Source organism: Chaetodon auriga, chromosome 5 (assembly GCF_051107435.1).
Source record: "Chaetodon auriga isolate fChaAug3 chromosome 5, fChaAug3.hap1, whole genome shotgun sequence".
In the NCBI taxonomy this organism is placed as follows: Eukaryota; Metazoa; Chordata; class Actinopteri; order Chaetodontiformes; family Chaetodontidae; genus Chaetodon; species Chaetodon auriga.
In genome coordinates, this window is record NC_135078.1 from 22409227 (window position 1) to 22427951 (window position 18725).

Below are 18725 nucleotides of genomic sequence, written 5' to 3' on the forward strand. Positions count from 1 at the left end.
AGCCGCACGCGCTCTGTGGCGGAGGCAGCACAGCTTTGTGTCTGGCCTCTTGGTGATGAGCAGTGGGAGGAGAGACAGGGAGGAACTGGAGGGGGAGGAGGAGGAGAGACAGCGGCGGCAGCGGCCAGGCAGGGAGGAGGAGGAGGAGGAGGGAAAGAGGACGGAGCAGCTCGGGGAGGACAGGCGCGTTGCTCCCCGTGTGGTGGTGATTTCATGTGGAAGAAGAAGAAAGCGACCGAGAGAGCAGCGAGGTCGTCACTCTGAGACGGATTTTATTTATTGTCTACCCGCAAAATGTGTACCCCGTGTTGTATCTCGCAGGTGAGCAACAATAATTCGACTTACTGCTGTTTTTGTTGTTGTTGTTGTTGTTATTGTTCAACGGTTGTGAGCGATACAATGAACCGTCACCGCGAAGCGTTCAGCTCCGTCGACCGTTGGTTGAACTTACAGTTTCTTCCGATATCTGACGGTCAGCTAACGCGTGTCAGCGGGGTATTTTTATGCCGTTTGGACTCCCGACGCCCATGTCAGCCACCGTCATCCGTCAACAGCATGAAAGTATTATAACCCCCTGACTGAAATGATTCAGGTGAGTCCGCTGTAGTAACGTTTTGGCCGTTGGAAGACAAAGAGACGAAGCAGCGAGCTAAACGTCAGCCACAGCCTCCGCTCCGTACCTGCTGTAGTCATCTGTGAATGTCTCCACAGATGTGTTGGACGGAAACGTTGAGGGTTGACAGTGCTCAGACGTGTCCTGTCTGCATGGCTAGATGGTTAGAAATGCTATCTTCGTTGCGGTTTCCTTGTTTTCTCTAAACACCAAAGAACATTTTGCTCCCCAGCTCAAAAAACTTCAGGCCAGTCCGACTTCTAGCTAGTTAGTACAGCACTTGAATCAGCCACAGAAGCCCTTGAAGAAATATTCTGGTTTTATTTTTTGTTTTTCTAAAATGTACAGTAAGTTGTGTTTTAAAGTTGCAGAATTTCTTATAAAAGGCAGACTGCTAGTGGCTCACTTGAAAATGAATTACATTATACATATCCCCCCCCCCCCGAAAGAACATGGTTTGGCCTACTTTTTTTTGTTTGTTTCTGAGATGTTTGAGGTCAGTTTAAAGTTGCAGAATCATTTCTAATAATCAATATTATGTACTCCTATATAAACATTTGAAGAGCTGGAACAACCTTTTGACTGAAAGTCAACTGACAACAATTTTGATAATTGAGTCAAGTGGTCGATTAAACAAAAACGCCAAACATTTACAGTGTCCAGCTGCCCGACTGCAAATATTTGCTGGTTTTCTTTGCTGAATTTCTTTGGCTTTTGGGCTGACGATTGGAAAACGTTTGGCAAATTAGTCAATAAAGGATCAGAATTATTTGAGGGCTCTCAGTAATATGAAGTTGCAGAATTGCGTTGAAGAAACATTCAGATAGTGGTTCATCTGGGAAGTTCGAGAGGGTTTTCTTCAGAGCTGAGCGTCTTTTTTCAGCTCACACACTGTCTTTGACCACAGGGCCACCACTGCTGAGCTGGTCCGGTCAGGAATTTAATTACACAGACACGTCCCTCATCTAAGGGGAGCTCGCTTCTATTTCCTGTTCTTTTCAAAGAGGGAGCGATGGATGCAGGGAGGGATTAAGAGAAAATGAAGGGCAAACAATAAGATCTGTTTTGTGTGGCTGTGCCGGTGGTGTGTTAATCCTCGTCACAGACGTCCCATTTAGTTTTGTTGCAATCTCTATTTATGTGTGTATACTTGTAATTAACATTTTTTGCATGTGCACATATGTGGCCCTCTTGAGGTTTAGAGTGGCCCAAATTGATGTGTGGTCTACTAATTTCCTCTTTGGCTCAGGGATGGAAATTAAGGGAGGGTGGGCGTTGTTTAGGCTAGGCTAGGAGAGAGGAGTAGGCATGGTGTGGGAGCAGCTCACTCATAATTTCTCAGTGGGATCAGGGATGTATGCCATGTTGTGATGGGATGGGTCTAGGCTTTAGCTCAGAGTTGAATTTTGTCCAAAGCCCTGCAAGCGTTGGCTGTGAGTGTGGGACAGGACTGAAACCATGTGGGTGTCTGTAAGCAACACAGCTATGGCACAGACAAGTTTGGCAGGGTACATGAGTCAGGAGGTCTTAGAGGATACTGGAGACTGCTGTTCGCTGAGCATCCATCAAGCACAGAACTTACACCCTGGCTGTCGTACCTGTGTGAGGGTGGTGTGAAATGAGGATTGGTGGGCAGCGTATTTTTAGTGGTTTCTCATTTATGACAGTAATTCTGTGGTGTGCATTTTGAATAATCACTCCATGATTGATGCAGGTTAATGAGCAGCGAGGACACATCTGAACGCATCAGACAGCTGAAATGGCGACCAGGTCGCCTTTCCGATTTTACAGCTTAGCTAAACTAAAATATGTTTCTGAAACTTAGCAGTAACAGAATCTTGATTCATATTTTATCAGCAGCGCCTAGTTTGACACTTCTGATCTGATTTTCGCGAGCCCGGTGCAGTGCGCTGGACAGACTTATTTGCATAAAGTTGAGGACGAGCCATGGTTATGCAAATTTAGATACAGCAACTGGTCTGTCAACACACTGTGCCATATCCACCATGCACCACAGAGCCAGCTCTCCTGCTCTCCATAGAAAATAAATGGGATTCGTTGACTTGGCATCCTTCAATGGATCCAGTGTGTCTGTTCCATAAGTGCAAGGTTGCATTTCTGCAGTTCTTAAGAATGCCAGCTGAGTGGAATGACATTTCCCATATACACAAATATTGTGAAATCCCCAGCTGTCACCATTAGACGGTGGTTTGAAGGTTTGCTGCCAAGGTCACGGCACAGAGGCTGTTACAGAGGGGCAGGTGATCCTAAAAACAGGTGTTGATGAGCTGTAAAATGACTTGACTTGTAAAACTGTAGCTTTAGTGAATACATCCACCAAACATCTGTAGTAATCCCCTCCAACATAAATTAGTGGGCCAGTCATACGGTTTGGCCACCTGTGTCCGTGTGAGACATGTTGCCTATTTTCAGCTTCTCTTCAGGAATTTTGCTGTGGTCAGCAGTAGCAGGAGTTTGTTTTCCCACAGTGACATCATTGGCAATCTTTCATTTCTTTTGTCTCTCTCTGAACTGACATATGGCAGTGAGAATGTCTTCTTCAGCCTTCCTGTCTCATATTTTCCCATGTCTTGTCACTGTAATTTATTTATTTTTTTCTGGAAGGGTTGAAGGTGCTGATGTAACCGTGTGAAATGCCACTCTTGCATGGTGCGATTAGTATCAGTTCACTTACAGAAAGGCTGGGTGGAACTGCCTGATATCGTGTGCAATTCTGCGTAAGTGAAACCTACACTAGCAAACAACAAACTTTGGGAAGTGAAACAGGCCTCTGGGTAAACACAGCGTGACGCTGGATTGGCCTGTTGATCTGATATTGCCTTGTGTTTTGACTGTGTTCCTGTACTTGTTTGGTCTGTCTGCTTTGGTTATTTTTGTGACTGACTCCATTGTCTGCATGAGATTGTTTCATTTCTGTCCTGTTTTTCATCTCTTCATTGTACCTCAGTTCTTCCTTGGCTTGCTTTTCTTTTCTGTCCATTGGACTTAACTTTGTCTCTGTTGGTTGTAGCTAGGGGCTGTATTTGCCAAGAGAGAAGCAAAGACCTCCCTTTGTGTATAGGAAACAGAGCAGTGATACATTTTTGCTGTGTGTATACAGCTGCCTAGCTATATAGACAATAGTGGAGCTGTCAGTCACAATATAGGAGGAAATGGAGTAGGTCTTGGTGTGGAGCTGGCCAACCAAACTTGTGTGTGAGAAAGATTCTGCCTCGTAGCTTATTGTTTTAAAGGTCTTTTGTTTCGCCTTTCCCTCTTTTTTTCCTTTTTTCCCACTGCTGGTTTCTCCTCGCTGGGTTCGACACTCAGCATTGTTGTAATTTGAGATGAGAGGGTGTGTCTACAGTTTGATCTGAGCCGCTGGTCTGTCATGATCCATTGTGGTCAGCTTCGTCCACTGGCCACTATCATTAAGGTCTAAGTAACAGGCAGTTCCTGCAGTTGTAAAGCAGCCAGCTACTGCACAGAGTACATTTGAAATGCAGAGTGCCCTTAAGTAAAGAAGCACAGGGAATAAAGATGAATGTATTAGGTGTGATGAATGAATGAACTACCACACTGATGGTTTGAATCAACCTCAGATCTGTACTCCCACAGACGCAGCCACTGAAATAGTTATGCCACACTCTTCCAGTCAAGTTGTTTTGACAGCGCTCATCTCAGATATGAGTCACGTCTGTCTGTGCTGCTATATTTTTCCCACTGAAAAGGGGGTGGGGTTTTTTCTTCTTTTTTTTTCACTACTTAAAAACATGAAAGCCGACATCTCAAATCAGCTAATGAGAGTTTTTCTCTCTGTTCAAACCCTGGGAGGGGAAAATCTGTGTCAGCCACAGCAGGAACATATCATTTGTGAAGCCTGGTGCACAAACTCACAGATGCCACTTTTAGTACCCATGGTACTTGTTATGGAAATTGTTGTGTTAGAATTCTGTTTGTATGTGGCAGAAAGCATTGATTATAAGTCTGGAGAAATGCTATGTTTGTTCTGCCTGCTCGCTAGGCTCTCTCTCAAGTTTAGGCTTAGGTTTTTCTCCAGGTATTACGTCTATTTTTTATCTGATATCCTCACCTGTGGAAGCTTGGCTGGTTGTCTTGTCGGAGGAGAAATGGCTCTGTATCTGTCCACCCTCTCTTGATTCCCCTTCACTGTGGTTCCAGTGATATAGTAAGTGACCTATTTTTGTGATTGCTCTGTTTGTATTGTGCAAGCAGTTGTGTCTGTGCAACTGTGTGCTGCAGAGTTTAGCCCTTTGTGTTTGATTTAGGCTGCCCTTGCCGTTTCCTGTTTGCGAAATACTGCAGATCTTTTCATCACTACAGGGTTGAAGATAATAAGGAGGAGGATTGAAACCATGGTAATTATCATCAATGCTCTGTGAAACAGCTCCCAGTCCAATTACAGATGTGGTCTTTGGATTGTTTACACGAAGAACTGTGTCACATTTGTTGATTGAGCATTCATCTGGATGTCAGGGTGCTTGTTGATCAGTCCAAGGTCACACACACTAATACTGTCTCAAGAACCTCTTGCTTCACTTTGAATGGCATTTGGGTTTATTTCCTGAGTGTATTCTCAACGCTGTTTCCTGTCCATCCTCTCTATGTAAAGGTGATTCCTGTCTGATTTTAGCAATATTGTCTTTCCTCTGACCCCAAGTACAGCTGGAAGGTCGGCAAGCGTGAAGGAGTGAGTGATTTAGGGTAAAGGGCAGCTGAAGATAACAAAGAAAGGGTGAAGAAGAGAAAACAAGAGGAAAACAGATGAGAGATGCTGACAATAAGCCTCCAAGTAGCAGGATGGGGGAGGATGGAGGAAATGAGATGAAGAGAGTGAAACAGAGCTTCAGGCTGAGTGAGAAAGAGACAGGCCTTTGTCTCTTGAGAGTCTCACAGTCACAGTGTAGTGAGGATTCGGCGGAGGGTAGTGAGGACTTGGCTTATTTAAAGTCTGGTAGGCCTGGCTGGCCTAAGCCGGGCCAGGGTACGGCTAACAAGTGGCTAAAGTGCCGTGTTTGCTGTTGCATGGGATGATGATCTTTGGGGCGGATGGCTCGAGCAATATGACAAGCTAGTGGGGGGGTTGCTGTTGATATTGGAGTCAGGGGCTACACTAGAGACATGGCGACCACCTGTCACCGTGCTGGCAGGGCAGGCGGCCAGTGGAGGAGGGGTAGATGCCTGACCCATGAAGTGGGTAGGGTCAGCGTTGGTTACCATGGATACTCTTTTTGTATGTGCGTATGGTGGAATTCCCCGAGACATTCTTCCCCTCTCCTGGCTCCCCCTCCCACCATCAGTTCTGCTGAAGTTTGCTGTTGGCCCCCTCACTGTGTGCAGCCCACTGTTGAAACACCCCCTAACTAATGAAATCTAAATACGCTCGCGACTTAAATCATCCTGTTTATTTCTTGCTTAATTTCAATCTGTTGTGGTTAATTAATTGCCCATTGAGAAAGACATGTGGGTGAAGCAGGGACAAAGGAAACAGCTTATCCTGTTAAGCCGTTTGTAGTCAAATGGAGACCAGGGCCCACATGCATAGAACTTAGATTCAAGGCTGGAAGTCTGTGTATGCATAAAAGCAGAAATATGCTCATGCAACCTTGGAGGCAAATGTCAAACCTCTCCACAGTGGTAAATTGTGTGAATGTATATGAGCTTAATGCCCGCTTCCACATTTATCCATGAATGGGTGTTAACACAGCCCTCCTGAATCCTGATTAAGAATAAACCGGTCGTGTTCTTTGTTTGATCTGGAATCAAAGCATCAAAGAAGTCTTTGTGTTTGTTGCCCACAACCGTTAACCAGATAGATCCTGTATGTTGACCTATTTACTCCTGCTTGAATTCTCTCATGGGGCCAAATGCATAAAACTCTGTGTAGATTCATGACTAAAACTGTGTGCATGCACAAGGTCAGAAATATGCACACACATTCTCTTTGTCAGATTTATACGGCTGTGTGTGTGCCTGTGGTGCATTACCACCACCAACCTTCACTCTCACGCCACGTGAGAATGTGGAAAGCGGTCCTGCTGCCCACATTGTGTTACTTTGCAAGGCAGCTGGACGTGCAAGTTCACATGAGAATCCAGGCCTGTGTTGCTGCACAGCTCACCCCAAGTATACGGTATAGCAGAGACACCCGGGGATCAATGGTGGAAGCGGTATTGCCAAATCTTTATCGGTGGATGCATAGCATCGTATTTCCTAACACCACCAGAACAGCTGTCATTATGTGTGACCATTAATTGATCAAATGATTGCTCAAATGTAAGTAAATGATAAAATGCTCCTTTGATTTACATTTTGCAGAACATTGAGTAGACTGCAGAAATAAAAACAATGAGTGAAATAGGCAAACAACTTTAAACAGACGCTAATTATACGGTTAGGTCTCTAATCTTGTATTTGACGTCCACTTTATCATATCAATCTTCAGCTATCTCAAGAAGGCTTTCATATTTACCAGTTTATGTGTGGGACCGATGATGAATTCCTTACCATGCCATCCTGTTTGCCTACTCTGTTGATTTCTGATCCGAACGTTGCATTTAAGTGTTTTGTTTACATTGAATTAATGATTTTACACCTCGTCATTTTTTAAAAATCTCAATCTACCTTCTCCGACAAAAGCAACAGACACAGCAATGTTTTTCTCATTCTGAAAGAGAACCGGGTGGAACTGTTTTAAAGGTTGGTGGTGAACTACCAAACCAACAGCACACAGCTAGCATCAGAAAGGCAAGGCTATAGACAACCATTGTACACTTTGAGGCGAAAAACAATTAGGTGGGCCATCTAGAAGACACTTAGTAGGGAAATCTCTGGACAGAGAGAGCAGAGAGGCAGAGCCATGTAGGCTGGGAAGTGGCTTGATCCTGACCATGTGCCTGTGTGGATCCACGAGTCTGCAGCATACCACACATTACTAGCATCTGGAGCGGAACGTCACACATCAGACAATGTTGCACACTGGCTTTACGAGATCAGTCCACCCTGGCTAGATTACAGACCCCGGCTTAGGACACACTCACAGACGAGGGATAAGATTACTAATATGCCTAAATGGCAAATTGAACTGATTTGACTGGGATGCCTTAATTAGGTCTTGGGAGAGAAAATGTATTAATCATGAGAGGATCGTTACTTTAATCCCACGTTGTCCAGACACACTTGAGCAATGTCCTGGTGGCCTTAAGGTTTGTGACTCAGTGTACTTGCAACAACCCCAGTTCAGATTCTGGGGACCTTGCGTGTCATTGCCCCTTTATCTCTACTCTCATTTCCTGTCTGTCTTGACTGTATCCAATTTAATACAGCCAGAAAATGCCAAGATAAATAAATAAATAAGTGTGAGCTCCAAGGTGCAGACAGTATGGTAAAGATATGAAGGACGGTGAAAAAATGAGTATTAAAGGGATTGTTATTTATAAAGATAAGATGTTTCTGTCCTCACCCTCCAGTCGACAGGTCAGCAGTTTTTTGCAAGTCATTGCCCATAATTTCCTACCTGTCACCTAATGTCATAATGACAGCATTTAGAGAGACGTTTTCCCCGCAGCTCACAAAGACTCCCCCGTGGTTTTGGAATGTAACCCACACTAGCGGCATTCCCTTATCATTAGCAGAGTCTGTATCGCTGCACGTAAATGGAAAACGTACAAAGACAAATGGTGCGTCTAAGCCCTCCAGCAGCGTGCCACACCTCAACTGTAGACCACATCAGAAGTTCACCTCTCACCACAGCAGAGTGTGCTCTGCAGGCTGTGGAGTTGGAGGCTTACAAGCAGGGTGGAGTGGCTACCAAAAAACATACTGTATAATTGTAGAGCTTCCTCTTTCCTAAATATAACACAGGGCCTGGCAGGAGACCGTCCTTCTGCATGAGGGCTTCTGTGTGCGTATGTGTTTGTGTGTGTTTTCGGACAAGACTTCACTGTCTACATTGACCAAGAGATGCCACTGTGAAGAAGAGGGGTGGATTTGTTCCTTGTGATAGAAACCATCAATGAGCGAAGAGACATTCAGGCGGGGGTATTCTATTGGAAGTATGTTGCCACGATTTAGATTTCTGGCTCAGGCCTGCACTAAATGCCGTGGTAACTGTTAAAGGGCTGTGGAGGCTGAAGCTATAGAAGATGAAAATGTTCCAGAAGGCACCAGACACTGAAGCACGTAACATTTTGCAAGAATGGCTGCAACTTTTGATCAATATGAATGAAAAACGTGCATCTTGCTGTAGTGGCTTTGATTAACTCACCAAATCTAATTTTAGACTCCACCTAAAAGTGTCTTTAGCTCATTGGTTTTGGTGTCTGAGGTTTAACCATCTGTAGTATTTTACTGCTGCTATTTTTGCCCCTTTTCTGTTTGCCGTGAAAGAGTAATCTCCCCCTAGTCGCTCTCCTGAGGTCCCTCCCTTCTTTTCCTGTAAATTTTTCCTATTTTTATGGAGTTTGCCTCAACTGAGTTGAGGGTCTAAGGATGGTGGGGGTATGTTTTTCAGATCATGATTTGTGGCTATATAAATGTGATTTGGCTTGACTCCTGTAGAACTATTAAAGATTACACAGTCCTGTGTAAAACCTTAAATATTTGAGTATCTTGGCTCCCACTATCTTGCTTTGAATTTTCACTAAACAGACCTTCTTTAATGCCTCCTTGTCTGCCACAGCCACGATTGAAGACATTACATTGGGTTGAGTTTGATTGTTCGTCCGTCTACGTGGTATCTCAGGAAGCCTTGAGGAAATTTCTACAAATTTGGCACAAACCTCCTCTTGGACTAAAGGATGAAATGATTAGATTTTGACAGTCGAGTCAAAATCATTCCACTCTCATGAACACAGTTTCTCAGGAATGCCTGGAGGAAATTTCATTACACCTGGCACAAACATCTAGGTGTGACCACACACAACACATTTTTGAACGTAACTCAAGAATTTGGATGATAATTATGCCATAATTCCACACAAATGTCTCATAGGATAAAATGATAATGTTTTATACTCAAAAGGTCAAAGGTCAACTTCACTGTGACTTCATAATGTTCTGTAAAAATACTTTCCTGGCCATTGTTCAACACCATAACTCAGGGGAAGACATTTGGTCAGATACTCACTACATACAGCGTATTATATGTAAAGTGCAATAGCAGGGCAGTGATTCTTGTCTATATGTCTGTTTTTATTCATTCTTCTTTCCACTGCTCTCATTCTACATAGTTTAACTGCTACAAAATGTTTGTTCTGTAAAAAATGATGGTTTAGATGGTTTCAAAATGCACACCTAAGCCCTGGCCCGCCCTTGTCCCAGTGCTCTGTAAATGCATTGTGTCTGTTTCAGAAGCCTTATAATCGTGTGGAAAATTCTGAAAGGATGTTAATGTATTCCCCATCTCTGCCTCTTGTTTCCATTGTTCTCTGTGTGCAGCTGGCCTGCTGCTGCGGCTCAGCAGCCTGCTCGTGCTGCTGTAACTGCTGCCCCAAGATCAAACAGTCCACAGGGACCCGAGTCATGTATGCCCTCTACTTCCTGCTGGTCACCATCATCTGTGTCATCATGATGTCCCCGACTGTGGAGCAGGAGTTGAGAGACCATGTAAGTACATAAGTCACGCACAGCAAAATATCAATCTTCCATCACATATGCACTGTTTTTTTTCTTACTGTGTATAGCTGTATATAATTGAAGAATTTGAATTGGAAGGTTGAAAGCATTAATTGTAAAAAGATAAGAAGAATAAACAATACAGAGGGAAAATTCAAGCTCTCATTTATGCTCCATAACAGCTGCGTTTTAAATGGAGGAAGAGTGGAGTGGATATAAAACTCTCAGTGTGATAGACGAGTGCCTCCGCTGTACGCTGATGATAGACCGAAGTTATGATGAGATATATTCAGATCAACTCAAATTAGAGGCCATGATTTCCTGTGTGTGCGGTTGTGTAGGTAGCAGCACAGCTGCAGACTTCTTCAGGGGCGACACACAGCACAGTCATGGGGCCAATTATAGGTGATGATTTGGGTGTCACCATTCAGACAGTTGCTGTTGACAGTAGGGAAATTAAAGTCAGTTAGCAGTCAGATAATTGTTCTTTTTAAGATTATTTTGAACATATCAGATTTAAATAAATAACTGCCCAAATACAAGCAAACAGATTAAACTTGTAGGATGCTGTAAGTGAGAGTTTATTGCTTCATAATTGAGTTCATCCAGGTGTCAGAGCTGATCACGGCTCAGCTGAGATCCACCTTGCTGATGCTCAGTCCCACCTACCATCCACCATTTCATCCAAGTTCTGCTTTTTTGTTTTTATAAAGCAACCCTCTTTGGATTTGGGGAATGGGATTTGCTCACGACACTACTCTTATACCTACTTGTTAAATATCTGCTGCTTTCTGATTGAGAGGAATAGAAACAAACGTTAAATCATTTTTACGTCTTTTCCCAGACATAAAGACCTAATTCTGTTGTTGTTTTGCAATTGGCCTAGTTTACTGACAAGAAGAGTGGGGGTCTGCTCAGAGGCTCAAGTAACCAAGCCAACAGTAGCCTCAACACGGTGACCTTTTACACTGTTTGGTCTTCGGCAGATGTCTGTGTTCTCTCCCCAGGCTTCACTTTGCAGAAGTTAGCAACTGTACTTAAAATGAGCTGTGAGCGTCAGTCTGTGATAGAAACACATTCTGACAAGGAAAGAGAAAGAAATATTTTGTAGGTTACACACTCTCGCACATTTATGTTGAAATTGGGTGCTCTCTTGTCAGGTTAGCCAGCCTTTGCGTTTAGCTCTCTGCTGTAAACAGAATAGGATTTCAGAGAATGTGCCAGTGTTGCCATGTCAAAGCTAACGGCCAAAATGAAAGATTTATAACATTGCTACAGGCAAAGCAGACATCCTTCTATTTCCCCTGGAGATCCCATGTGTATCTTCGCAGTAGTAAGGCCATAGTCGAGGAGGCAGGAGTTCAGGCTGGTAGCTTTTTGTTTTTAACACCCACCTAGCCTCTGAAGTTGGGAGAAGATACACTGGAGGCCTGCTGCTCTCTCTTTTGATCTTCAGAGCTTTCATGTTTTTTTTTCCCCCACGTTAGCTCTTTGAATCTTCATTATGCAGGATTATTATCAGACTGTGGTTGTTTCTGAGGAATTCCGGCTGTAAGGCTTCAGCGGGTACCGTTATCTGCCACAGTGCAGTTACCCTCGTCATCTGGGTGAGACAGACTTTAGTCACACAGTCCAGCACAAATGATGTCCTGATACGCTGTCCTCTTGTCCTTTTTGTCTGCGTCAATAATGACAGCTGAATATCTGAGCTTGAGAGGTGATGTTCCTGTTTTAAGGTACAGCATATACAGTGTGTATCAGCACACGCTAGAGTACAAGACAGAGTAAACAGTGATGTGACTGCAAGCTTTCCTTAGCTGAGAGCGCCATTTGAAGGCAGTGACATTTTTCCACCAATCTTCTTTTACTGTTTTTTCATCTCTCTCTCTCTGCCAGTGTCTACTGCACAGTATTAAAACGACTCCCTGCTGTATGTCTCCTTGTGAGCAGGGAACCCTGTAAAAGGCCCATCCAGGCACAAAATGGCCTCTGATAGCCTCACGCAAAGCCTGCTGAGTTACACACACATATATGCACATATACACGAACACTGTCAGTCTCACACTGCGCACAGTGGGAAGTCCCAGCTAAGAGAGCAGCCTTTGTGTCTATGAGAGTGCTGGTCTTTTCTCAAGAGATTTACAGCTGTCTGAAACAGCCGGCCCCTTTCCTTCTTAATCACTACACCATGGACATGCTAATATGGTCCTCAACATCAGACAAAAGCTCCAAAATGGGCTTTTACTCTATGTTGTGATCTGGCTCTGGACTGTGCTGCACACTGAGGTGATGACAACTCAATCCGCTGGCGTTTCACCCCTGTGTACAACCTCAGGACCAAAAAACTCATAAAGTCAAGTCAAAGCCCTTATTATCTGAAAGTAAATCTGTAGTTCTCTCAAAAAATGACTTCTGTTTGAAAAGCAGCTCTTGTGTTTGACTTTGACTCACATCTCTACAGTCAGGGGCTTCGGAGAAGGACCAGATATTTGAGCTTTCTGTGGTTGTCATTTCAAAGACCGTCTCTTCTGTTGGCACTGAGCCACTGAAGCACTTCCAATTTCCTGTTTAAGGCCACAGCAAAGTCCTTATCTGCTTCGCTGGATCTGGCCTTGCTCTCCTAATTTTTTACGTAGCTCTCTGTAGGTACGTTGAAATAGATTTTGGAAATTTATTTTGAGACGGATCACCCAGTCTTTCTCTCCCGCTCATGCTCTTTCTGCTCTTCCCAATCCCTCTGACTTGCTGACAAAAGGCGGTTAATTTATTCATCTGTGTCTTTTGTTTGGGTACACTGACAGTTAGTTGTAAGGCCCCTCTAACAGCCTGTAGAGAACGAAGGATGAAAGAGGGCTTCATGGAGAGAAAGAGGGGTTGTTGTTGCTGCCTGTTCGCTCTTTCTGCTCCTTTAGAGGCGTGACACTCAGAATAGATGCTATTGGGTCCCTTTCTCTGAGGCCGCGTACTAGACAAACATGAGCAGAGGTGGGAGTTTTTTCAGCTCCATAATGATCTAATCGCGGTGTTTTGGGTGTGTGATTTTGTCATTCAGATCCCCTTCTACAGTGAGCTGTGTGAGAAGATGAATGCAGGGGAGAACTGCAAAACCCTGGTTGGCTACTCTGCCGTCTACAAGGTGTGCTTTGGCATGTCCTGCTTCTTCTTATTCTTCTCTATCTTCACCATACGAGTCAACAACAGCACAGGCTGGAGGGCGGCTGTACATAACGGGTAAGAAGGCCCCGGTCCTCTTTCTGTCCACCTTTGCCCTGTCAGGAATTAAACAACTTACATTTGTCTATAATATCTAGTGGGAACCCTACACTTAGAGCCTGTGAACACACAAGCAAAAGCCAAATGAAACTCAAATTAGGCATTAATTGATCCGGTCAGTGCATAAATAGTTCTCCTGAACACAATGACTGACATACACATAAGCACCTGTTATCTTTAACACAAGATTGTATTGCTCTTAATTATACTTCATATCCTGTGTTTTTTCTGTAAACAGTTCTGACCAGGTCACGCTGAGGCGGTTCAGTCAGAAGTCTCGTTTTGGATGTCAGTTTTTGCTTTTTATGTTTGACTTTTCTCTTGTACAACCTTTAACTTTATCGTTGCTTTGAATGTCAGGTTCTGGTTGCTGAAGTTTATCGCACTGGTGGCATGCTGCGCTGGAGGCTTCTTCCTCCCGGAGGAGGAAACCTTTCTGGAAGGTAAAGAGAGGAAACATCTTGCAGTAAGTGACACATGTATTACCGTAAGGTCCTCTCATCTCGAAAATGATTTCCCTGTCTCTCCCTCTGTTCAATGTCACAGTGTGGCGCTACGTAGGAGCTGCTTGCGGGTTCATTTTCCTGTTGATCCAGCTCATGCTGTTGGTGGAGTTTGCACACAGATGGAACACAAACTGGTGAGAGCAAGATGTCTTCTCTCTGGTCCTATCTCTCTTTTGACCCAGTAACTCGGAGTCTGGCTCAGTTGCGTAAGCATGGGCGCCTTGTAAATGGGAAGAGTGCTGTGCTTTCTATTTGTTCTTGAGACACTCAGAGGGTGGGACATATTCGTCTGTGGGGTTATTTGGATGAAAAAGGTTTGGAAAGAGGGAGTCATGTAGCTTTGTGTTTTTGTGGGTGGAGGGGAGCCTTGGCAGCAGACCGGCTCTGGGCAGATTCACAAGATACATATGGTTTAGGAGTGTACACTCGGTTTCCTCTTCCCTTCCCACAGAGACACACACATACCACAGCAGACTGTTTCACAAAGCTTTAATGGTTTGTTAACCAATGCAGCAAACTTAAACCTCTCAATATGTATTGGTATGTGCACTCGTACCCACTTATTTAGTTTTTTAGCAAAACCTTAAATTTCCAGGCAAAGTGAAAGTGATGTGGAAGCACTTAAGCAGCCATAAACCTGTCCTCTCATCTCGCGCAGGAATAACTCACCGAACATAATTTCTCCTTCTTTACATTTTTCTTTAGGATGTCAGTTTTCTTTGCTTTTTTCCCCTGTTCACTTGATCTTTTACTTATTTAATTTGCTTTACCCTTGTTCATGTTATGGTTTTCCTTTCTGCTGTCTGTTTTCTCTCTCTCCCTCTTCTCTTTCCGTTTCCAGGAGTTCAGGAGTAAAGTATAATCGTCTGTGGTACGCAGCTTTGGCCCTTGTGACTCTGGTGCTGTTCAGTGCAGCAGTAGGAGCTGTAATCCTGATGGGTCTATTTTACACTGACCCCGAGGCCTGTTTACTAAACAAGATTTTCCTGGGCATCAATGGCAGCCTCTGCCTCATCGTCTCCCTGTTGGCCATCTCCCCATGCATACAGAAACGTGAGGACCTCTGCTCACAAGCACATTATCTCATTTGACTGTGGAAGACAAATAAAAATACAGGCATTTAGGTGGCGTTAATAGAAAGCGTTTTGACTTTTGACAAAGAGAAATTCACAATAGCAAAACATTTGAGACACAACAAACATAGTATAGTGATAGAAAGTAGCAGTAAATAAGACTGTTGGTTGTAATAATTATAATACTTCTGCATAAACTCTAAATCGTGTGTTCATCTCTGTGTCCCTGCAGTGCAGCCCACATCAGGCCTGCTGCAGCCAGGAGTCATCAGTGTGTATGTCATGTACCTCACCTTCTCAGCTTTCTCCAGCAAACCCAAAGAGAGTGAGTATGAGTATCAGGCACCCAGCTCCACCTAGTAGTCACAGCCATTGTTGGGTATCAGTTTGAATCAACAGGTATTATTGGTATTGAGTTATGGGTTAGTCTTATTAATGCTGCAGCAAACATTATGTAAAGCAATCATAAAGTGATGTGTACACTTTACATGGAAAATATACATAAGGACACAGAATTGAGAGTCAAGAGTTCATTGGTACTACTAATGATACTAATACGTTATTTGTATATCAAAATTAATGCATCAAATGCAACACAAAGTGCTTAACATGAAAGAAGATAATCATAACATTAATGGTAAAACATTAAGAATAAGGAAATAAATTAAATTTGAATAAAAAAACATGACCATCAGGCAAAAACACTTGAGGAGAAAGCAATGGTGAAAAGGTGTGACCTGAGATGTTGTTTGAGAGAGTCAACAAATTTCAGGCCCTTAAGACCTTCAGGCAGACAGATTCCAGAGTTTTGAAGCATAATTAACGGCTGCTTCTCCGTGCCTTTTAGTCCTGACCTCACGAACAATGAAGAGGTTTGAGTCAGAGGGTCCGAGGGACCTCAGTAGGCACATGTGTCTTAACTGTGTCAGATGAGGCAGAGCGATTCAGATGATTACCATAACAGCGAGGGAATCACACACATCTGCTGTGTGAAACATTGTTTTGTTCCAGTCCAGAGGAAAGAACAAGTCAAACACATATGATGAGTGTCAAGCATCAAGATCTCCGCAGTTAAACTGAGACCTTTAGACGAAGTTAGGATTCTCTGCAGTTACTGGTGCTCCGTATACATTCATCTTGACAGTTTATTAATATTTTATGCAAAGATATTATTTCAAAAATAATCTGACCATAAATATTTGATATCAGCACATGCCTCTCAAGTAACACACACGTGTACTACATCCTGCCATGGAGGCTGTTGGTGTGTTTCCACTTTCCGTATGTTGTACTATCTCCACCCCCCCCACCCCCCCTTCTCCTGCTGCTGCTAACACTTTGCCAAAATACACACTCACACACTGCATCTTTCTCAGTCTCCCCACTCGTTTCAATACTTTGTCTGTCACCTCATCCATCTCTGTCTGCTCTGTCTTTCTGTTTAGTGGTGGAGAGAGAAGGTGTGAACGTAACCGTGTGTGTGTTCCCCTTGAACTCTGGAACGGAGAGCGACAAGAAAATCGTCACAGCTATGGGAACTGTTCTCCTGTTTGGCTGCGTGCTTTATTCTTGGTAAGACACACACACACACACACACACACACACACAAACTTGGTTTAGGTCATATTATTTTCCTGGTGACTGAACCGAACCCTAACCATAACCGCTGCTTGCCTAACCCTAACCCGTAACGTAACCGTGACCTTAACCACTGACCAAAAAATCTGCTGTTCTGGCTTTTGTCCCCAGTTGCACCACCTGTTCCCAGTTAACTGGTCTTGTATCTGAATCTGTCCCTTAAAGTAGCATGAAAAGTCTAAAGTCATACTGACACACAGCTCTTGCTTCTCCTCGTCCTAATTTCAATGTCTACACACATGCAAACCAAGTTTCCCTCTAATATATCTCCTTTACTGTTATATCATAGAATTTATAGAGTTGAGAGACTGTGCAAAGGCTGCCATCCAAAGCCATTAACAGTATTTGTGGAATAAAAGCAATGTTTTTTGTAGCAGTGTGTAGCGACAGAGGAAGGCTAGTTTTGATTGGCTATGGCTCCGGAGAGGCAGTGCATGATTGGCTGTGGCTAAGCGAAGAGTGTGAGAGACAAGAACTATGGCGTTTTGCATTTGTTCACATGTGTTTCCCATTAAGTGGAGGCATCGTGTCTCTTGTGGTCGTTGCCTGAAGAGCAGGGAGTTAGACTCTGCAGCAATCTGAAACGGCACATTATTGGGAAAATACAGAGTGACAGAATTACAACCTTTCTCTCCCTCCGTCTGGCTTTATATCTCTTTCTCTATTTCTCTTTATCCACTCTCCCTCTAGCCTGACATCCACCACCAGGCGAAGCTCTGCAGCACTCAGAGTGTGCAGGAACAGTGAGCCAGAGACTGAGGTAAACGCACAAATATTCAGATCTCCGTATGTGTGCGTGTTAATTAAATATACAGATTGGTTAAACAGATTAACAGGACTTGAAAACCCCACTGACCAGGCACTCCTGATTAGGCATCCTTATGAAATTATAGAAATTAGGCCCAGGAGATGTATAATGTGTGTGTCTGTTCCAGTTAGGTGGTAACCTTTTATGTGTTTCTTTATCCTGCAGAGAGCTCGCTGCTGTTTCTGTTTTGGAGATGACACAGGTAAGGAAAGTCAAATAATTCCTCCACGCTATCACTTCTTTTATCCCCCCTCACCCTCTCTTCCCCCGGCCTCTCCAGCCTGTTCAGTGTGCATGTCTAAGTCCCCAGTGTTTGCACACATAGGGGGCTATGCTCATTGCTATTCCTCAGCCAGATTGAAGACGGTGAGAAAGTATTGGTCAGCAAACATAGATGATGTCACTGTTACTAGGAGGTTAGTATGACAGTGAAGCAGCACCAGAGGCAAAATGAAATTGTGAGTAGGCTGACACTGCCCCCTGCTGGAAGTAGAAACTGCTTCATGTTGGCAAGTAGAACCAGCAGAAATGTATTGCCACTAGTACTTATATTCAGTTTGGGAGTTACATATAATTAAACTAACCAGTCCAGAACAGCATTTGAATATCTGTAATATCTTTTCTCCTGCCTCGTGTCAACTGAAGTCAAAGTTTGAGGCATTTTCTCACATTAAAAGTGTAACTGACCCATGCATCCACTCTTTGCATCATTCAATGTGCACTTTTTAGACGACTATGATGAGGAGAAGACCGGTTCAGGCCAGAACGTGATGTATGATGAGAGAGAGGGAACCATCTACAGCTACGCCTACTTTCATTTTGTCTTCTTCCTGGGATCCCTCTACGTCATGATGACCGTCACCAACTGGTTCCAGTAAGTGATCCTCAGTGTGATGCACTTCCTGATTGTGGTGCAGTGGGCGTATACGGATATGCTCCTGAGAGAAATTCACAAAGCATTTTATTGAGAACTAACTCCCAAGAGGAGTAAAAGGCAGCCCACAAGCCACTTGTCACACTTTTGCTTTCCATTTTGATAAGCCAGGGTCCTATTGTGGTTTTATGGGACATTTAATGGAAATAAGACATTTTTAACTATAATACATATTAAAAACACCAATGCTTTTCCTGCTGCGACAACGTAGGATGTCTGATATGAAAACATGTCTGTAGGGACT

At 43.7% G+C, this 18725-nt stretch overlaps 1 protein-coding gene across 1 annotated transcript in view; it reads left to right on the forward strand.

The window, feature by feature from the left end:
* serinc5 (serine incorporator 5) overlaps positions 1-18725 on the forward strand; it is a 21241-nt gene continuing 2516 nt past the window's right edge. The window contains exons 1-11 of the mRNA XM_076731444.1: positions 1-321; positions 10073-10240; positions 13302-13480; positions 13883-13965; positions 14069-14162; positions 14870-15081; positions 15334-15426; positions 16547-16673; positions 17430-17499; positions 17713-17749; positions 18277-18421. Coding sequence (XP_076587559.1) covers positions 295-321; positions 10073-10240; positions 13302-13480; positions 13883-13965; positions 14069-14162; positions 14870-15081; positions 15334-15426; positions 16547-16673; positions 17430-17499; positions 17713-17749; positions 18277-18421 — 1235 coding nt within the window. The 5' untranslated portion in view covers positions 1-294. The remainder of the gene's footprint in view (positions 322-10072; positions 10241-13301; positions 13481-13882; positions 13966-14068; positions 14163-14869; positions 15082-15333; positions 15427-16546; positions 16674-17429; positions 17500-17712; positions 17750-18276; positions 18422-18725) is intronic.